Source organism: Perissodus microlepis, chromosome 14, assembly GCF_051167445.1.
Source record: "Perissodus microlepis isolate ML-2025 ecotype Zambia chromosome 14, ASM5116744v1, whole genome shotgun sequence".
Classification (NCBI taxonomy): Eukaryota; Metazoa; Chordata; class Actinopteri; order Cichliformes; family Cichlidae; genus Perissodus; species Perissodus microlepis.
Window position 1 is genome coordinate 14,784,968 of NC_140474.1, and position 22,635 is coordinate 14,807,602.

Genomic DNA, 22,635 nt, shown 5'->3' on the forward strand with positions numbered 1-22,635 from the left:
TTGGACAAAGATGATAATAATTGTGATGATCTTTAATATTTTCTAGCGGATAGTAAATTACTCATGCTTGGCCTTTAAGACTTCAAGCATTTCAAACAGGCCATGTGGAGTCTAATAATGCTCTGCCCTGCATGGTGGTAAGTATAATGGAAGATACTCATGTTAGAGACTAATTGCATGTAATATGACCAGCCTTTGTCACGTCATTAATGAAAGAGCAGTTTACCTTAAATGCCCGGGGTGCTCTTTGAATGCAAGAAAGCTTTCTGGCGTCACTTCACCTGTTTTACATATGAGCATCAGTGAACTTGAATTTCACACCACCAGGAGAGAATACGGGTTTCCTGTCAAATATCTGAAGCCTCAAGCCTCAGCAGTATCAGGTGAGTCTTCCATGTGAAGTTTTAGAATTTCATAGTTTTTTGTTTTCTTTTTATGCATAGCATTCTTTGCCTTTGTTTGGAGCAAAAATGAAAGAATTTAGTAGTTAATAGGTGGTGTGTACTTTCACTGAACAAGGTATGGAGAAAACACTTTCTGTGTTACAGTTTCACTCGATTGGTTTGGCTCATTTCTTGAAACCGAGATGACATTCTCAAAACCATAAGGTCATTTGGCCAAACAGTCTTACAGTCCTGCCCAACATTATAGCTCACTAGCAAAATCAAATATCTTTCCCCAAACTCTTCGTCCATGCTTCAAAAGCAGATTCCTTTCCCATATAAAAGGTCAGTACAGTCAAAATAGCACAGATCCTTCTCAATTGCCTTGGCACATGTGCATTCATTTAGTGCTTTTGTCAAAATAACCTGGATGGTTTAGCACAACACCATGGATCCCCTGCAAAAGCTCATATCTCTCCCAAAAGAGTTTATCCATGTGTCAAAACTAAATATCCTTCTCATATAAATAGTCAATGCCCCCAAAATGCATTATACCTTCGGCATTGTTTAAGCACTGCAAGTCAAAATGCTTAGACGTTTTGTCACTGAGGCACAGGTCTAGCAACAGAATACCACTATGAATAAAACTAAAAGATTTTACAGTAAAATCAGCCTCCAATAAACCACTCATACTCAAGGAAACTGTAAACATTTTTATTCGTACAAAGAAATGTTAACATTAGAGAACATACTGTGAAAAGAAAACATATACAGGATTCTGTAAATGTGAACAGTTATAAACACAAACAAAAAACAAAAAAAACAAAAAAAACTTCTAGCCTACCATACTGTAAATAAAGTTTCAGAACTATAGTACAGTAATATTTTCAGTGGTCGCCATTGTCACCCTCTCTTTCCTGGCCACCATCCTCATCCCCCTGGCCATCGACGCGCTGCTCTCTGTCAGGCCATAAATTCTCATCCACATCGCAACGGATATTTTCTCTTGCGATGCAGCGAGGGAAGAAACGGCGTGAATGTCTCAACCATCCCCTACATTGATCCCCTGTGATGTCCTCACATGCAGCATCCATTGCATGCAGCAGGGCCCTCTGGTCTTGAGCCTGATGCTCATACACCCTCCACCTCCAAGCTGAAAAAAACTCCTCAATTGGATTTAGGAAAGGTGAGTAAGGTGGAAGAAACTCCATTAGCATCCGGGGATGGGTGGTGAACCAGGTTCTGATGCGTGGGTCGCGGTGGAAGTTCACATTATCCCACACAATGACATAATGTGGTAGCTGAGGTCCTTCTTCACCTCTCTCATTTTCTGGGATCAGATCAGTATAAAGGTGGTCCACAAAATTGAGGAGCTTTTGTGTATTGTAGGGCCCTAAACTGGGAATGTGTGTGGCCACACCTCTTTCTGATATAGCGGCACACATTGTTATATTTGCTCCTCGCTGGCCTGGGACATCCACAGTGGCTCGGTGGCCAATGATGTTACGGCCACGCCTTCGACCTTTGGCCAGGTTGAAGCCAGCTTCATCAACGAACACTAGGATGTGAGGGGTTTCGTTGCCTTCTAATGCCATTATTCTCTACAATAGAATAGAAATATATCTAATCAGTCAAGTAGAGACAGATACTGCAGGGAGGATCTAAAGTACTGTAAAAACAGGGAGTGGAAAACTGAAGACAATTTCTAGGCAAAATGCTCTAGTCACACAAAGCTGGATTCTGAAGGTAAAAAGGATAACGCAAAACAAAAAAACAGTGGTAACCATGTCTTACTGTAATAGTGTTACAATGATAGACAACCAGTAGTTGACTTACATGCACATACTGGTACCGCAGCCCTTTCACTCTGTCAGAGTTTCTCTCAAATGGTACCCTGTAAATCTGTTTCATGGTCATCTGATGTTTCTTCAATACCCGGTCTATTGTGGAGATGCTGATAGAGTTTATATTTTGGAACATTACATTGTCTAGCAGGATTGCTAGGCATGTAGATATTACAGTACTCTAGGCCTACACACACACCAACACTGAATAGTTCAATAGCATAGTTCTGTACCTGTTTTCCCTGCGAAAGGTTTGGATGATGGAGGAGACTGTAGACCGAGGCACATTAGGCTGCACTCGGCGACCTGCCTCTGCCATTGTGAGGCGATGGTTTATAACGTGGTCAATAAGGGTGGCCCGGATTTCATCTGGGACATCATGGTGCCTCCATGCTCCTCGGCCTCTTCCCCCTATTCCTCCACGCATTCTCACTCCTCCTCTTCCTCTTCTTCTTCCTCCTCGAGCAGGAAGTTGCTGTTGTACTTGGCGAGGTGCTTCCATGTTCACACTGCAAATGAAACTGGCCCCGGGCCAAGCTCTGTCTATATACTTTTGGCAGCAGTCATAATCATAGACAACACCTGTCAGGTATCTAAACAACCTGTTTGATTGGTCATCTGAGATGTGGGAAACTGCTCCTTCGTTAGTTCTAATTTCACCTGATTGATTGTCAAGTACTGTCATAACTTTATCAAATGTTCCAAGATATTCTTTCATGGTATTATATCTTTGACTAATTTTGACAGTTGAACAGACAATTGTGCATATGATGGCTTACACAATGAAACCATGCTGATATGTTTTGGAGTGAGTAACCATTTCACTGAAAAATCAACTAATTAGTTTAGATCGCCAAGATCTATTTATTTGGAAAATGTGCTAAATGTGGGCTCATTGTGCTAACTGTAGCTACTTGTACATAATCATTTGAAAAGAAGCACAGAGTCACTTGAGACATGTACGAAAGCATTTGCAATTTGATAAAACCAATGAAAAATGACATTCTGTTGTGAACAATTGCACGGTGGTTTGGAGATTTGTCCATGTTATTTTGGGAATGTCATCTCGGTTTCAAGAAATGAGCCAAACCAATCGAGAAAAACTGTAACAGTACACATATGCATAGTTCTACTGTGTAAAATACTAAAGGTGTGTCCAAATCAACTTAAACTGGCTAAAAAATATATAATATATGTTATAAATAGCTTGCTATAGATACAATTTTGCATTTAAAAAAAGCCCTTGGAGTCCACCATTTGATGTTTGTATCCATATTATTGCAAGACCGAATCAGGCAAGGAAAGAGAAACAACAGTCCATTTTTACTCTAAGAACTAAAGGTCAGTCAGTCCACAAAATTACTAAAACTTTGAGTGTGTCCCCAAGTGCAGTCGCAAAAACCATCAAGCACTATGACTAAACTGGCTCATGTGAGGACTGCCCCAGGAAAGGAAGACCAAGAGTCGCCTCTGCTGCTGAGGATAAATTCATCCAAGCCAGCCTCAGAAATCGCAAATTGACAGCACTTCAGATTAGAGCCTGGATAAATGCCACACAGGGTTGCATGGTTCCCACTGTGAAACATTGAGGAGGAGGTATAATGGTGTGGGGGTGCTTTGCTAGTGACTCCACAGTCACCTGACCTAAACCCAATCAAGATGTTTTGGGATGAGATGAACTGCAGAGTGGAGGCAAAAGGGCCAACAAGTGCTCAGCATCTCTCCTTCAAGACTGTTGGAAAAGATCACCGTTAGACTTAAAACAGGTCCTTGTACACCATTAAACACATATAAGAAACTTGTGTTTCTCAAGCTGCTGTTTTCTGCCTCATGTATACAGGTGACAACAACAGTGGACATTTTACTGTCACGCAGCCATGGTCATGGTCAAATTATAACTATGGGCTGTAATGACAGCTTACACAAAGTGGTTGCTTTTTGAAGAAAGTCCTAGCGATAGTGCATCTGATAAACTATTCACTCCATTTATTACAAAGTTTTAGTCCACATTAGTTAGTTATTAGTAAATAACTAATGTTTGTTCCCTAGACACATTCAAATTCATGACTTTACAATCAAAATGTTGGTCATGTAAATCCGTCACATGAAAAATGTGTTTTACTCCCTTATCATATTAACATTGTAATCACATTAGAATGATATGAATGAAGCATGTGATCACATTAACTCAGAAGTTGAACAAGAGGCTGCATTAAAAAAAAACAAGCGAGGTCAGTGTGTTTGTGGGTCTCTGACAGGGCCTCCATTCACCAGAATACAATGGTGCCAGCTAGGACAGTCGCCCTACTGTCCCGTCTGGTGGCCAAACGGCAGAATGCAGAGTGACCTACAGTATGGCTTCTCTTTTTCATTTTTTAGACTTTTTTGGGGCAGGCATACTCATTCACACAGCGCACAAGAGCCTACTCAGTCCAGGAGTGAGTAGAAGCATTCATCAAGGGAAAACAGTGAATATGGGAAACCATTTGGCCAGGAGGGGAGAGGGCAAATGTTCAAGCAAGCAGCACATACGCATAGACACAAATTTGAAGGCACACATTTCCACCCTGTTTTAGCTTCCTGTCAACGGCTACAATAGTATCTGCCTGCAAGCTGTGTAACCCAACCCTATCTTATCAACTGCAGGCTCAGACACAGCCACAAAACTCTACAGTATGTGAGGGAGAGAGAGAAAGAGTGTGTGTGTCCGTTAGTGTGTTGGTGTGTGTTCCCCAAGAGGCATGGGGAATGAATTCACTTCACAGGAATGCACAGCTGAGTCTGGGTGTTTTTACATCAAAACACCTACTGTATGTTTTTTGATAAAGCTTCTCTACCTTCTCCTAATTTTGTTATCGGTTGTGCTTTCCACTGATTCTTTCCCTTATTCTCTGAGGTAGCAAAAACCCAAAGTTATATTTTTGGATAAAAATAAACAATTTTTAAAAGAATTTTTTTTTTTTCTTAAATAATTTCTTTTTTTTCTTCTGACCTTTTGAAAATCCAATTTATGTCACTGCCCTGATCAGGATCTACAGGATGGGTAGAAATTTTTGCTAAGGAAACATCTAATGAGTTAACAAACGATGCATTTTCCATTTACAGATAAAGACAGGGTTAGTTGTGGTTACACTGTGTTAAATCCTATGCAGGCTTTGCTTTCTATTACTGTTTTTTTTATGAATCTACTCCATAGATGTATAGCACAGTGAGCATTTGGGCTTCTTTCATCCTATGTAAACATATGATTTTTGTCTTCTTATTGTCCTCTAACCATGCCTGTACTTCTCTGTCACTGCAGCTGTTACAATCTTAAGAGAATAGCTCCATCATGCCCTGGCTTGAACATTTACTCCTTACCGCCTACAGTTCTCTGAAAATAGACAAATAACTCACAGTGGAGCCTGAAAAACACATTTAAGGCTCTGCACCTTGAGACACAGTAAATTGTCTTTAGCTATGCACATTACCATCATATCATCGTGCTCTTAGTTCTCCCTCTCGTTCTCCCTCTCGTTCTCATTTTTCCTACATTTTCTGGAGTGTGTTTAAAAAACCTGATAATATTAAAGAGGATGGAGGACAGGCATAATTAAAGTGAAATGTTAAAACCTAAAGTATCTTGTCAGACACGGATTCTGAGTGTGTGGCAAATGTATTCATCACATTGTCTACTGCAAGCAAGATTGAGCCTTAAGCTGCTAAAAACTCTAGACATTATAAGGCTTAGGTGAAAATGCAAATGATAGTTGTTAGTTAGTTAAACATTAAATGATTTTTCCTCTGATAGCAGCAGAAAGGTGATGCAGTGGCTAGCACTGCTTCACAGCCGGAAGGTCCTGGGTTTTAATCTGAATGCCAGTTTTCCCTGTGCCTGCATGGGTTCTCTCTGACGTCCTCCCACAGTCCAAAGACATGCATGTTAGGTTATTCGGCAGTTCTAAATTGGCTTATATGTTTATGTGAATGTAAATATAAATGATTATCTGTTTCTCTATGTCGGCCCTGCTATAGACTGATGACCTATCACCCTGAATTGGATAAGTGGAGGAAAATGTATGTATGCATGATTATATGGATGGTTGTGTGGATGGATGGATGGATGGATGGATGGATGGATGGATGGATACCCAGACAATTCTCTACTACAGAATGTTGTCGGCTTGTGATAACGTGAGAACTGCTCAAGTAATTGTCTGGTGTATTCACAGCATTCGTCATATGCCCTGCAAGTTTTGTTCAGGCAGGAGTATTTTCAGTAGAGAAGCTGACTGTTTTCACACCTGAAGCATACCATCTTCTCTTGTGCGCTGTCTGTGTAAACATCAAACAGTGTTCTGACCTGATTCAACCAACCCTGTTCAGAGTTCATGGACGAACTCTTGTTCTGTCTGACAAGAAGCCTGCAGCTGAACTATGGTTACAGACTCATCTACAGTGTCTCAAACATCTCTGAAAAACATCACTCAAACTGCAGTCAATGAATACGTCGGGCAAAATAAATATTAAATTCAGTATGTATCACAGGCACAGTGATCCTAACCATTGGACTTAATCGTTCATCCTCATTTTATTGATCCAAATACTCAACCGTAATATGATCTGACTGTGATGAAAGTTGATGCGTACTACTGTATTACATTACAAACCATGCAAATGATATATACCATAGATAAGTGGGTTTGTGCTTGTTTGTGATACCCACAAATCACTGTGCAATTATATACTGTACATAGAAGGAGTGGATTGAGATACAACAGACAAGTGCAGACAGCACCAATTAAATGGTGGTTTAAGTGTGTTGTTGTCATGGTGACTAAGCTAGTGGGCTACCTCTGAAATTCTGTTTCATATTAAATGCCATTGCTTTTGTTCCTGTGCACGTCTCTATTCTTCACCTCCCTCCTCAGTGCATGCATTTTACTTCATCCCCGCCTGTATCTCTTTGACTGGCTGGAAAACATCAAAAACAATCCCAGTTAACCAGCTTTCAAATGCCTTGTCTCGTGCACTGCTTCACTCTTTGTATGTCTCTTTCAGTTTCTCTCCCAGCTGTGCCCTCATCCATGCTGCCACGTTAGACAGTTAGCAGACATTGTGGCACAAGATGCAGTGGGGGTGGAGGATTTGTGCCACAGGGGGTTTACAGTCTGTCTCCCCCCACATTTCTAAAGGAAACAACATGTTTCATTGTTTACCCTGGTGTACAGAGACACTGAGGTAAATGGTTTTATGTGATCTGCCTAATCTGTGAGAGAAAGCCTGACTAGCGGAGAAGCGTGGGAGCTTTGGAGTATTTTGATTTTAGTGACCTTGCACACGCAGGCAGACAGCCACACAGACAGCAATATGCACAACAGGATCATATCAATATTAGCTCCTAAACTTGAAAACATGGATAGATTTCATGCCTATTGTCATTAAATACATACATAAATACAAATACTTTTGTAGTGATAGGGAACAGCTGAGAAGAGACAACATGACATCATTCCTGCAGTTGGTCTAATGAGAATAGAGTCGCACAATCGAATGTCATGATGTGATATGAAAGTTACCTTTCATCTCCTTTTGGCTACACTTAATTGCGGCAGATTGTTCATGTTTTGTTTCTTATCAAGAGACATTAGTAACTTACTTGGTGAGGGCAATGTTAGTTACTTTTGGTAAGGTCTAAGAAAAAGTGAAAGAGTTGATATTTAATATGATATAAATACACAGAGTCAGGCAGATGGAGGGAGAGAAACAAACAGAGGGAGATGGAGAGAAAGAGGCAAAACTTTCTGAAGCAGCAAATTAAATGTGAGCCGCTGGATGCGTGGGAAGAATGTATATTACTGGACTTATATGTTACAACTCAGGAAAGGGCTGATGACTCAGAAGGCTGTGGGCAAGTTGCTTTGGAGAAAGATGGAAATCAAGGGATGTAGACAAGTATAGGCAGGCAGGTAGAAAGCAAATCAACCTGAGAAAAGGAGGAGGGAAGAGCGAGACGAGCAGACAGACTGACAGATGATCACAAGACAGGCCTGTTGGGTATCGCTGTTATATAACAACAGATGTGAAGGTGCAGACTAATTAGAATATACAATACAAGTACATGATACAGAGAATAGGCTAATTGTGTGAACGTGTGTGCACTGGTGTCTCTGCTGCCTTTGCATGCGGGATTTATCTTTGCCCAGCAGGCAGTGTTGTACCATATGGTCCACAGAGTAGATATTCCTAAAACAACACACAAACACTCACACTTAGATACAAAGACGTGCAGGCTCACACACGAATGTAGACATTTGCGGAGATACACACACACATGCATGCACGCACACAACGAGATAGAGAGGAAGAAGAGGAAGAGAGAGACAGAGAGTCATCGGTGAGCGCGATAGAGCCATCTGCCTGGCCTGGATTGCTGAGATCCACAAATCACAAACCAAATAATAATTAAACAACAAACTAACATTGCCCTGTGACAAGCAGTGAATTATATTTGCAAATATGCAAAATGTTTGGGCTTACGTAAAATCCAACAGTTAGAACAGACGGACTGAATCAGAGAAAGTGAGAAACTAAAACGATAGTAGCTAAACAAGAGTTATTATTTTTTGTCAGGACAGAGAGTTTGAAATAGCTGAAGAGATGACAAGACGCCCTCCGTGAACTCACTTCAGACAGTAGGTCTCCCCAGGGGGGGACTGGCTGGAGGTCCACTAAGCCCCTCGGAGCCCATATGGTTTGAGGCTTACAGACCCTGAAATGCCACAGGAAGAAGATACAGGGGTAACTGGGTGGTGTTTGGGGAAGGGTGGTGGGGTTGGGGGGACTGGCAGCATGTTAAGAGCGTTCAGAAATGTGAATGAAGGGCGTATTCTAGGGAAAGCGCAAGTTACAGTTCTGTGTTTGCACATCTGTTTGTTTTTGCTTCAAGGTTTTAATGCGTTTGATTGATCGGCGTGACGTGCGACACGATGGAATTTATGTATGAGCTTGTGTGTGGGGATAAATAAATAAAGAGCAGTAATGACCGTATGTCATATGATCTTACTGCACAGTGACACTAATGGCATCAACAGATAAAATTCTCCTTCTGCTATTTAACAAACTGCCACGATGGAATGACAGACGTGCTGCTTGGGCTCCTCCTATCTTTAACACCCCTGTGTTTTCTCCTCTTTCCCCCTCCCTCTGTCATTTATCTTACACTCTTCCCTCCCTTCTTCTGTTACATTCATCTTGTTTATGGACTTCTTTTTAGATTGTCTGGGAAAAACTATAACATTTAGGCCTATTTGCCATCTTGGAGGATTTTAACTAAATTTGGCAATAAACATCCCAGTTATCAGCACGACAACTCAGAGGTGTAACGAAAAGGATGCAAGAAATGTCAGGGCATAGTATACGGACTATTAAGCACACAAGTACCTCGATTGCTTGCTGTATATATATCAGTACCCAGAGGCGTTTTAGACTTAAGTCATTGTGGAAACACTTTAAACTGCTCGTTGAACATGCCAGTTCCCATGCTCATTTTGTTCAACAAGTCATTATGTTCTCAATCCTAAAGATGGACCCAGTCTGTTATCTTGGAAATATAGAGTGGTTATTAATAATGCTGACTAAATAATGCTAGGAGTTTGTGCTTGTACTTGTAATCATCACAAAGGTCTCTTTATCAAACTCTCTCTATTTCTAAGTTCAGCTCTTTGGTGGGACTAGGGTATTTTCAAGTGGCCTTAAATACTTGGAAACACCTGAGTCCCAATAAGGGACTGATATGTTAAATTAATTATTTTATACAAGAGTTAGGAAAGCATTATTTTCTTATGAATTTATTGCCATTTTAGAAAAGTCCTACTAACCTAATCTGGTGGCAAATTCAATAAACAGTTTGAGATCAGGAAATCTGGTTATTTGCTTTCTTGCCAAGTGTTAAGTGAAAACATCAAATGCAACTGGTACTCTTAGCTTATCATGCAGAATGGAAATGGGCAAACAAAAGCTTCTCCTCAAAGTAAACCACTATGTCCACGGCTCACTTCACAAATTATATCTTGTTTGTTTAGTCCAATAAAATTGTACAAAGTAATGATTTGTGGTTTATGATGGGGTTGTGTGCTGGACTATTTCTTGGCAACACACGTTGCCTTTTACAGAGTCTTGTTATCACGTACCCAGTCCCGTAGATAACCTCTTAGCTAAACACAAAGGTTAAAGAATACATGGTCAAAAATGGTAAAACTTCAAAATACAAAAGTTTCTCTTGAATCAAATGTTACCATGCCATCAAAAAACATGTTGATGGCAAAATGTTTTTACTAAATCTGGACCCATCGTGGAACATTTTAAAGGAAGAAAATGGTGACAAGTAAGAGAGGATAGGTTTAGACATGCCCTGGAAGAGTGAAGGGAAAAGAGCAGCACAAGGATCGACACTGAGTCACACAACAGGACAGGAAGTCTTAGATGGAGACACCCTTCCTTCCTGTCAGTGCACTGATCACCAACACTGGACACCATTCAGTCTCACATCAGATGACACGTGTGGCAAGTATTATGGCGTACAGCACCACGAGTTGTGCTGTGTAGGTGTGCCGCTTACATGGAGTGGTACTCTTCTATGTGCTGCCTCTAGTAGCCAAATTATTAAAACTCAAGTCTGACACTCTGGCTCCACGTGAAGCCGCTCAGTGTGGAGCCTCTCAGGGAACAACATAGTTTTCTTTTGGGAGCATTTCAGCAGCCAGACAATGAGCTTAAGTACAGGTTGATCAGCAAATTACTCCCTAGCATAGCAATGGGTGCCAAAGGCAAGAAAAAAAAAAAAAAAAAGCAAGTTCCAGATTTATGAGCAGCTCCCAACTGTCTACATGCTTTTCAGTCATATTATTGTGCCTACAGCACAGCAAGATTTGCATTTGAACAGACTGCAAATATCATTTTAACACCTTCTTTAAATGAACTGAGGAAGCCTGGGTACAATTTTCACAGGCAGATATTGGCTAAGTGAGATCACACTACTAAGAGTGTGATCTGTTTATATGGAAGAAAGAAAACAGCCAATGGCTACAGTGTCCTCAAATTAGATATTAACCACGCCCGCATAGCATAGCTCCACTATTATTCCTGTTGTCACGACAGACTCCGGGATGTAACTCTGATTCTGAGATGTTAAGAATTTCTGGAATTTGTATACAAGCACGAAAGATAAACAACTGTTAAGACACTATTAGCAATTACATTTAAATTAGAAAATAGACTGAGTCATATATACTGTATGAGCCGTGTTGACTGTATATCTTATCAGGGATAGCATTTGGCTACGTGCACTTTAAGTTCTGGTTTAAAGCGAGTCTGGCCTTAAAGGCAGATGAGTTAAAAAGGCAGGAAGTACATCAACTGAGGGTCTGCACCAGGGCCTGTTAGATAAATCAAGAATATTTTCAACTGTGTGTCATCCAAAGCTACTTTTACATAGCCCATGAAAAGCAGGCTCATGTTTTGTTCTGTCTTAAGCAGTACTAGCGTGAACACAAACAGCTATGTTTGTATAAGAGGATCCTAATTCTATCACCAGTTTCACACTTTTCCAGTGACAGCAATATGATGCCGGGGGACAGAAATAAGGAAAATCTACAAAAAATAAACAAACTAATAGCTCATAGGAGCTGTGCAACTTTCAAAATGTTACAAACACAATCACCTTGCAAATGTGTAATGATGAAGGATATCAACTGTATAAGGCTTCAACTATCCAAATGATGTGATTTGTAGGGAAACACTGAATGCTAACAGCTGTTGTTTGCAGACAGAAAAACTCCCCGGGGCATGTTTAGAATAATCACACCAATAAAACAATGTGACGTCTTATTCACTTACTGATACTGACTTGTTTTTGTTTTGCTTTTTCATTTGGCCGTACACTGCAATGCAACACTGCTGGCTACAGAATAGCTGAATCCAAAGTTCACTGATGTAGGTCAGTAGACTGGAGACTCCTGGTGTCATAGGAGACTTCCTTTTCCACAGTTCCACACAGGATATGAGTAATTTCCTCTGAGCCTAGCCTATCCAAAATTCTCAGAATTCAATTCAGTGCAGAGGGTCATATCTAGGGCATCTTTAGGATAACATGTAATGACAGCTGTGTGGGCATTATGCACATGAATGTAGGAAGAACGAGTCAGTCTGCAAACAGGTAAGATTGAACATGTACACTCTGTCCTTTGCCAGAACAAAAATATCACAGTGGTTTTGGTGAAAATGAAAGAGACTGATGTGTGACTCATGTGGTAATAACACAGCGCTACGTGTTAACACTGATTTGGCTGTGGAGGTATGAATATTTGTTTCTGACTGCTGTGCTGTCACACTTACTTCCTGCAGTGTTGTGTTTGAGTGTGAGAATGATATGCTGGCATCCTTGGGCAGGGCTATTGTGCAATTTTTACAATGTAAACTCAGTGAACACTCAACTCTGCCACACACTTCCTGCCGGGACCAAATATGGAAAATATTTCCGTAATGTAAACACACTCTGGTTAGGATCCAGAGCGCAATTTGAAATTGTACAGTAAGTTTTTAACTGTGTGGGTGAGCTGGTAATGTGATGCTTATGTGAAAGCTTGCAAAAACATTTTGGCACTGTCAAACCATTATTACCACATTTTGGACCAACATAGAGCCTCACAAATCTTCTCTCCAAACTGACAGGAAGATAAATAACAACAGTGTGTTACACATATACTACACATAAAAACTTCAGGTCTTCTGTTTGTAGTTGCTCTCTCCCACAGAGTTCTTTTTCTGCACTTCGGTTGGTGAGGTTATAAAAGAGCTGTTGCATAAACCTGCCTCAGGAGGAAAGTTTGATGATAAATCTGGACGTTTAACAGGCACAAGAAAAGTGACCAATGGAGAGCTGCAGAAGAGGGGTAACAGACGTCAACACCCTAAACTGAAACACTTAGGGTGTTCGTTGTCAGGCACATCATTTTGACATGAGGGCAAAGTATCACTAGGAACAGGTGGTAGAGTTCACTGCACACAGCGTCATGATGTGAATAGTAGGGAACTCAGCTGAGAAATGGGGTAAAGATGATGTAAAGAGGGGAATAAAAGTGGTTCGTAAATGGGGGAGGAAGGTCATGGATGTCGTGCCATGTTAGTCAGAATTTTGAATCTGCTGTTATGACAGGAGGGCAAAGCCAGTGTGGTAGGACACAGTCACATGACCCAGCATCAGGCCTTGGATGTCACTTCTTCCCACAACATCATTTCTACCAAATTGGGGTGACTGGGGAAAAAAAGGAGGGCAACAGAAGATGACAGCGAGTTGTGTTTATGTGAAACAGCAAAAATTCTGGAACCATGCTGGATTTACAGAACTGAAAACGCAGAAGAATGATTATATAATTGTTGGAAGACAAGATGTCTTTCACCAGAAGAAGCTAACATTAAGCATTCCCAACAAGCAGTCAGCTGCACTCAGTCTTTTCAGAGGTTTAAACGTAACCTAGACTATAACATATTTCTCCATGTTAGGCACATCAGAGAGCCCTAAAACCCACTTAAGCCCTTTTCCCACAGAAAACTGCCGCTTTGTGTAGTCTGAAAACAACACTGCTTAGAGAAGACGATTGCAAAGACAATTCCATCTAAAACTGACGGATGTTGAATATTCATAAATTTAGTTGTTTTAATTGGGCACCCTGATTCTGGAAATCCCAAGGCAGCACTAGCTGGTAGATTTTAAGAGGTAAGCAAGGATTTTATGCATAAACTTGGTAATGGGTTTAAAAATAGCTAGTCCAACCCAATCCAGATCTAGTGATAGTGTGCTGTAGCTGATTTTGCCCTAAGATCTCTATGTGATGTTGCTAGCAGTGGTTAAGGGGTGTGGGTATTATTATATTAGAAAAAAAAATCTCCATAACCTTTATCACACAACTAGTAGTTTAAACCTTTAACTGCACTCTGTGGTTTCACCCTAGACGTTCCAGCATCACACAAATAGCACGACTTGGCCACGACATCAGCTTGCCTGGTCGAAATGTTGCATCATGTGCCATTACTAAACATCTGATCAAAGAATGAAACACACAACCAAGAAATTATTTAAGGACATTCACTTCCTGTAAGTCATCTGAGAGATAAGCCAGCCTGTCAGCCAAGCATTAAACCACACCCAAACCACAGTAGCTTCATCTGAAGTCGGTCGTAGAGCACAGACGTTAGTATCAAGTTTGAGCTACTCGGGTCAGAGGTAAAACTGACTTATCAGAGGTGTTACTGAAGGTGTTAATGCTTATTTAAGAACTCATTTGTTCAGCTCTGGATTTTAATTATATAAGTAATTATACCTACAGAAAGATCAAAATCCATTGTGCCATGCCACCACACAATCCATGACCTGATTCTTCCCCCATCATAATTAAAACACTGAATGAAGCTGAGCTCAATTACAAATCAGGTCCTTAAGCATTACTTGTCCTCGCTAACACCGCTGAATAAAATCTATTAATCCACACGAGGGACGCTGCAAGTGACTAGTCCTGTCTGACTGGCTCCTTTGGCCTACTTTCCTTTTCAGATCGAGCTGTGGTGCGATCCGAGGCAACTGTGCTATGATTATCTAAAGATGGATATAAGGAGCAGTTTGACTGCGTGCCCAGTGGGATCAATCTTGTGACACAGTGGGGCGGTGTCTGGGGGGCCTGTTTAGACAAACCCTGGGCTCTATCTTTTATCCTTTATCACAGCTGCTCGTTCTTTCTCTATTGTTGTGTTAGTTGTAGCCTCTAGATCACACAGGGTTCTATCGGGGCTGTGATCAGAAATCTTTAGCAGATAAAACTCAAAGCCAAAGTACTGAAACTAAGCATGCAGAACACATTTATACCGCTTCTTATCATATCACGACTTCTATCCTTCGCTCTTTTATTTCAGGCTAAAGACATGTCCAGACATTACAGTTAAAGGAATGAGAGGAATGGGAGGAATTCTGGGGCATTCCCATCTTGGCACAGTCACCTCTGAGCGAGAAGGCCACTCCCTGAATTACAGGCAGAGTTGAGAGGAGATGATTTGCCATCAGTTTACCGAACATCAGCCTGTTCAGTAAACACAGACAATGAAAAGTAAAGAGGTTAGACTTCAAAATTACAGCAATATGTCTAACTTATGAGTGTTTCAGAAGCTGCTGTTAATACTACCACAAGTAATGCCAGTTCAAGGAAAGGTAGAAGAACACGTAAAACAACTGCAATGATTTAATACATGGTTGATCAGGAAACTATTAGGTCTAAACCAGTCTACTGTTCCTGCTAAGGAAGTTAGTACATCAGAGGAGGTGAGAATAGCTTAAGTGTAGCGTATATGTGCGTGTGTGTGTGTATATATATGTGCGTGTGTGTGTGTATATATGTGCGTGTGTGTGTGTGAGTGAAAAAGAAAAGAAAAAAAAACAACCTTTAACGGTAAGACAAACATGGACATTCCTGCGTTGTTATGGTAATGCCCTGCACAAAAGGAAATAACACTGTCACACAGAATAAATTAACAAATGCTGCTGCATTTAAAGCGAATTAGACTTTTTGTTTGTGTGTTTCGGTGTGTTTGTATGAGGGTCAAGTGAGCAAGCCTAATAAAAGTCAAATGGTTTTCAGAGCATATTGCTTTAGACAAATACAGTACACAAGAGCCACATCTGCCAAGAAAAAAAAAGGCAAAACCGCTCTCCTGAACACAACAGGGCCTCAAAAATAGCATGATGATGCTGGGAGAGAATGAGAAGCCTGTAATTCAACAAGGAGCCTATATAGTGATTAAGTCCCATGTTTAAAAAAAAAAAATGCAAACACACACCACCCACTCTCACTGGCTCAGTTGCAACATTTCCTGTCAAAGCAATTTCTTCCAACAGCAGAAGAAAAAAAGAGAAGTCTTGCATCAGTGCAACAAGCAGCACACTTATCTTAATCATTAAGAAATCGATATTTTTGCTTTAATGCAACCAGAGCTGCATATTCGAACCTTACAATTATCTTTACGCTCCAGAAATTCTCTTTAAAGTTCAGTCATGCTTCTTGTCATGACCTAAGAAAGTATAGGTTTGTGGCAAATGAGAGAAAAATGCTCAAACAAACCGGCACCCACCCTTCCTCAGCCGACAGTCATCATTCCAGCAGTGACCAAACTCTCACAGGTCACGAGGCCACCCTGAACAGCCATACCACATCCCAACCCCCTCCATGACCATGGCAACCACATCACATGACTATCACTCATGACCGAGAACCGCTGACAAACTGGACCGTCTGTAAACCTGCGCCACTGATTTCCTGCCGACTGCAACTGAAACCTTTAAAAATAGGCAAGATGTGAAGACAACGCGACAACTCAGGTATTCAGAATGTGACGACAACAGCAACAAAGTGAAACTGGATATCTGAACGGCTGAAGCCAATTCAACCCTGAACGCGGAGATAGCATCAGTGCTGAGTTTTGCACAAAATGAAGGAAGTGAAACTTTCACCTTCTTGCTCCCTAGAAAAAGACAGATAAAAAGAAGCTGGAACTCGACGGGCCCTTTTCTCTCCAAAGGGCAAATTCTTCTGCTATCAGATGTTTATACCACAGCAAGAGATTGAAACTGTGCAGCAATAGCAGCAACAGAGGAGAGTGGTGTACATTTACAGTAACTGGGGCACTGCTGTACAAACTCCTGCCATCTCATCCACTACCAGTTCAACAATATCGTTTCAAGGCAGAGTTCAGTTTCAGCTCTGTTCTTACCTAATTGCACAATCTGTATCAGGGCCTCAGAGGAAACATGCTATTATCCTTGACTTCACATAGATAACACAGCTGGAAAGTAGCCACGGCTTGTGGTCGATCAGAGGGGAGAGTCGAGAACTGCTATCAAGAGCTGCGCAAAAACAAAGCTCTTCTGCACACGCTCAAACCGAACATTAACGTGTGAAGATGTCGTTTCAGCTTCAGGGGTAAAAATTTAGAGTACGTGTGTGTACACGCTCAAGCTGCTTTCACTCACACGGGCAAACTTGAAAAGGAATACGAAGAATATTTATACATACATATATATATGTAAAAGATAGCCAATAACTTACTATTACTTATTCAATATAAGTTAAAAAGTAACAAAACTGAGGATAGATTTTTGTGTGACATATTTACCTAATATAATGGAAAGCAGAAGAGCAGACTAAGCAACCTGATTACTCATCTGTTTTCTCATAAACTAACTACAATGTCATAACAATATAAAATTTTCAGAGCAAGGTAAAAAAACAAAAACATTTTAATACCACAGTATTGATCTCAGTCATATTGCCTCATCTGCTGTGCAGCAGTGTTCAATTGTAGGTGTTAGGAGTAATATTTGCACTCCACTGCACCCCTGGCTCGCCATGCCCCACAGTCACATGGTATTGGCAAAGCCAAAGAATGCATATGATACCAGCGCTTACAGTGGCTACCAGGCATAAACACACGAGCAACGGTGATGAGCAGGAGCGTGCGTTCAGATTGACAAGACACATATAAGAAATGCTGCAACACTACAAACATACTGTGCAGGCTGAAAAATCAGAGCTCATCCACTCTCAAAGACCGGACTTTATGCGAAGCTCGTCTTGTGTGTGTTTACTCTCTCCCCCACCTCAAGTCATGCTGTGGTCTACCAGCCAGCCGGGGCTAGGTAATCCCCGTAGGTAAACAGAGGCAGAACGGTGGCCTGCTCACTCATACCCGCCTCTCCACATCACACCACAGCACCCACACACACTGCAGCCAGGCTGAACCTCCGGACTGGAACATTGCTACACCCACACAGTTAAAAAGAGATAATTCCCGGGTGTAGCATTGCCCGGCCTCTTCTATTAACGTCTGTGAAGATGCTGAGTGGATAGAGAGAATCTGAGTCCATTTTGTTGGTGAATCCAACCAAATTCACCTACGATGATTTTGCAGCTACTTTACTAGCTTAAAAACAAAACAAAACAAACAAAAAAAACCCTAAATCCCAAAGCTTACTTTGCAAGCTTCATGTAAACACAAAGGAGCTACTCATCTCTTTCAAACTAGTCCTGTATGTACGTTCTATTATCTTTTTTCATTTTACGTAACAGTGGTCTCTGTCTTAACCACATGACAAGTTTAGTTTTTAATGATGAGAAACAACAGCGGTAGAAAGCCAAAGCTTGATTTCTGAAGCAATGAAAAGGAGCTTTCATGTTTCCACAAACGCTGCAAGTAGCTGAGCTTGTATACAGCTGCCCATCGAGTTTGTGACACAAAGAGCAATAAACACCAGCAATTTTGCAGCGTTTTCATATTGTAGTTCTATTTCCTGTTAGGAGTAGGTCCACCACACATGCTGAACCGTGAAACAGCTCGTGTAAATTTGGGTTGTTTTTAGGGGGGGGGGTCATGTTACTGTAACATAAGCACACTGAACATTTACTTTTTCAGCAACAGCTTACTGCGGGGTTTTCTAGTAGCCAAATTATTTGTGTGCATTTAAACAAACCTCAGCTGCTGTTTAAGCTAAATTCTTCACCGAACTTCTCGTGACATGTGGTGAAATGCTCAAAATGAGAAGATGTCCCCAAAGAAAAAGAAAAGAAAAAAGAAAACACAGCCTGGGTTCTTTTTTAAAAAAGCCATTTGTATTAAAAGTCTTTTTTTTTTTTTTTTTTCAAAACAGCCAACTGTTAAATGGCTGGTCTGAAATTAAACTTACAATCAGGTTAGATTTGTCAATGGTACATTATCACATTTCCTGTTAAAAACAACAAAAGGAACGGAACAAAACAGAACTCCTTTGAATTGATTGGCCCGGAAATTAAGTGTCGGGTGTTGTCATCATGTCTAAGGGGTTCCAGTACCTGTGCATTTCAAGACATGGGTTCATCCAGACCAAGCAGACATTGCAAAAATGAACACCTTAGACTTCAAAAAGGCCAAAGTAAAACAAACAGAAAACTGCCATTCCATTCAAGAGAAGCCTGCTGTAGTTTTTCATCGTCAGCTTCCATCCTTACGACACTATCCAGTAGAAGAGTTCACTAGTTTGTGGACTGTGATGTTGAAGGGTTGTTTTGGTTGTGGGTTGGCACTAAATCTGAACAGCTGATTTGTTTCGGAAAGGCACTTGACACAAGGGCGATCGGGTCAGTGTCCTTGTGTCACTTCAGTTAGGGTCCTCTCACACACTTAAAGAGAAAGTGAAGTAAAAAAAAAACAAAAAAACAACAAGAAGTGGCACTCGTCACATTTTCTCCACCACTTTGGAAAAGAAAGCAGGATTTGGAGTGTTGTGGAGCGTTGCTCCAAATTAGATCAGGCGGCCCAACTCTTTATCTGTCCCAGACTGTGCAGTTACTTAACAAAATATATACTCTATCTCCCTGTGTTCTTCTCATACAGAAATATCCATTTATGAGTTTTCTTTAAGTGTTTCTTTCCATCTTTTCCATTGGGATGTAGTTCCAGTTGGAAGTACAGTTGGAACCGGTGAGGAGGGGGGGGATGAGGCTGAAACTCTGGATCTGACACTGTGTTGACATCAATGGCGGACACTGATCGTGCAGTACAGATACTCCAACCCAGCAGAATTCCTGAAGAGTGGACCCCTCCCTGTCTCAGTTGCTCCCCCTCCTCCTCGTCCCCCTGCAGCATTCCTCCCTTCATTTTCCTCCAAGGCCAGGGCGAGACACGAAGAAGAGCTCAACAGTACAGACTTGCTGCAACACACTGCCACAAACAAAAAAGGTGGAGAAAAAGAAAGTGTCATGAATGAACTAGTACAACTTCTAGGGAAAACAGATTTCCTCCAAAGCTAAATCTAATCTCGAACTTGCTGACTCTTGAAATGTAGGCCACACAAAAACACTGGAATCTCCCTGTAAACCCCATTCTGGAATATGGCATTTGGCAGTTCTTTTAATAGCTCCGAACTGTAGCTACACCGATTGAGCCACAAAGTTTGTAAACCTAATTAAGTGTGCCACTGGCATGCCCCATCCAGTTCTGCAAATGAATCAGAGACTTCCCCTATCTGCTTAGCAAAACAATGGACTGCAAGTGTCCCACTGTACGTTACCGGTAAAAAGTACTGCTGAGTTTTTATAGCCAAGTACTGACAAAAAACAAACTTCAGGCTACGCATTACAATGAAGACACGTTTAGCTTACATCCGGTGCTTTGCTGCTCGCTAAACAGTACTTAATGCGGGCAAGTTGGTAATAAGTACGCTGTTTATTTATAGTTCTTGTCACTGTAGTGAACAATCAACCGTGTCAGGTTTACACTTTCGGTGTATGGTGTTCCAACTTACCATTGCAAACTTAAAACCGAGCAAAGAAAACTTTGTGATTGTCCATTTTCCTTAAAGAATAACACAAGACGAGCAGCACTGGTCGTCGCCATTTGGTGTTGAGGCATAGTTCATCTGTCGGACTATTTCTGCAAACAGTTCGTCCACAGAGCTTTTATTTTTGGCTGAAGTTTCCATGAACGGGCAGTTCCATTCGTCCGCCAGAGCCTTCCCTTCACCGGACGAAACCTCCCTTTCCCCCTCCAGGTCCACTTTGTTTCCAACCAGAATCATCGGCACTCTTTCGTACCGTTTCACCCGAATGATCTGATCCCTCATCGGTTTGATGTCCTGGAAGCTCTGCTGGTTCACCAGGCTGTAGACGAGAATAAAACCCTGGCCGTTTTTGATGTACAGGTCTCGCATGGAGGCGAACTGCTCGGTCCCAGCCGTGTCCAGGATCTCCAAGACGGACGGAGAGGAGTCCACCTCGATCTCCTTCCTGTAAAAATCCTCTATCGTGGGGTCGTATTTTTCTATGAAAGATCCCGTCACGAACTGGACGGTTAGTGCCGATTTACCGACGCCCCCGGACCCGAGAACCACTACTTTGTACTCTCTCATGGTGCCTAAAACAGCCGCCGCCGCCGCTGCTGCTGGTGGTTCCTCTCCGCTGTGAGCCCGCTAGCCGCCCTGCTGGGTTTCAAACCGCTCACCGTTGCACCTCCGCCAGCACTTTTGTACGGGCTCCGGTCGCTGAAAACGGGGCGTGGCTGTCAACTATCGCCGTTCAGGAGGTGAATACAGTTGTTTTGCGCCCACGCTCACCATTTGTATTGTAGCATGCTGAGGTCCCGAATACAGCCCTACCGGTTCTTGAGCAAGCTTCCCCCGTTTTCGTTCAAGTAGCCACCGTGCGTCCGTAGCTTTCTTTTTCACAATCAAGTCGAATGTAGCGGAAAACAACTGCTTCCTGTTTGCACCTTCAAAACAAAAGCGCTATATCGATCCATGCAGTAAATTTCACCGTATTATGTTTTTACCACTCATCGAATACATTATCTTTTTTATTTAAATCATATTCAATTTAATTCTAGATTTTTTTTTATTGCTAATTAATCGTTTTAAGGAATTTATCATAGACTCCCAATCATAATGCTTTGATTTCCGGTGTGAGCATACTAACTTCTGGATACCTGACAAAGAGCCTGCCCTGCCTGCCCACACTCGTCACGCAGTCTGCGTCTTACGTCACTCAATAAATACTCTGGCCAGTGTTTAGTTAAAGGTGCAGTACGGCTGTTATCGCATAGTCAGCGTGGTTGATAGCCTCAGTACTCATACAGACTTGCCACACCTTAGTTTCGACATCACTGATCTTTGGGCTTACTACCGCTTGACTCATTCTAAATAACTTACGGGAAAAGCCAGCCTTTTGTGATTTCTACACACAGCTTGTTGCGTAGCCATTAGCAATGATGTTTTCCCCCCTTCCTCTCATCACAAACATTTCACGAGTTTCAATATTTCCAACTAGGATTTAACAAGTCAAGCTGAATTACAATATAAGATGTTAATTATGATAATGATTAGGAAATATGTGGCCGACGTGCTGGTTGTGCTTAACGAGGGAAGGGCATAGAGAACAATGAAATGCCTCGTGTGAGACGTGAACCCCCCACCCCCCTGTATGTGACACATTGGAGGGCTTTCGTCTCCAATGTGTTTATTTTTTATTTGTTTGTAAAGAAACCTCGAATCAGATAAATCTTAATTTCCTTGTTCAGCAACTTGGTTCTTTGGGCCACTTTAGTGAGTCAGCCAAAACATTACCAGAAACACATGCAAACCCAACAGGAAGGAAAGTTGTTTTTCTGTCATGCACAACTAATGGCTTGTGTTGCAAACTTTAATCCCAGTGAAAAGCCATGTGATAAGCTTTTAATAAAAGTAGTTATTTAAGTCATCCCATGTCTTTGTACGTGCATGTGAGTGTGTTCACAGTCATCATTATGTCTGCTTGTAAGCTTGTAAAGTAACCGCTGATTTCAATCAGCGCCTGGAAGCAGTG

The 22,635-nt window shown here is 41.5% G+C and overlaps 1 protein-coding gene across 1 annotated transcript; it reads right to left on the reverse strand.

Moving 5' to 3' along the window:
- Positions 1–1,082: 1,082 nt before the first annotated feature.
- LOC146373657 (ras-related protein Rap-2b) lies at positions 1,083–21,495 on the reverse strand. The gene is made up of 2 exons (XM_084950634.1): positions 20,586–21,495; positions 1,083–20,002 (listed from the first exon to the last, which is right to left on the reverse strand). Exon 1 carries the CDS (start codon positions 21,186–21,188, stop codon positions 20,637–20,639), a length of 552 nt encoding a protein of 183 aa, XP_084806760.1. The 5' UTR covers positions 21,189–21,495; the 3' UTR covers positions 1,083–20,002; positions 20,586–20,636.
- Between the last annotated feature and the right edge of the window lie 1,140 nt (positions 21,496–22,635).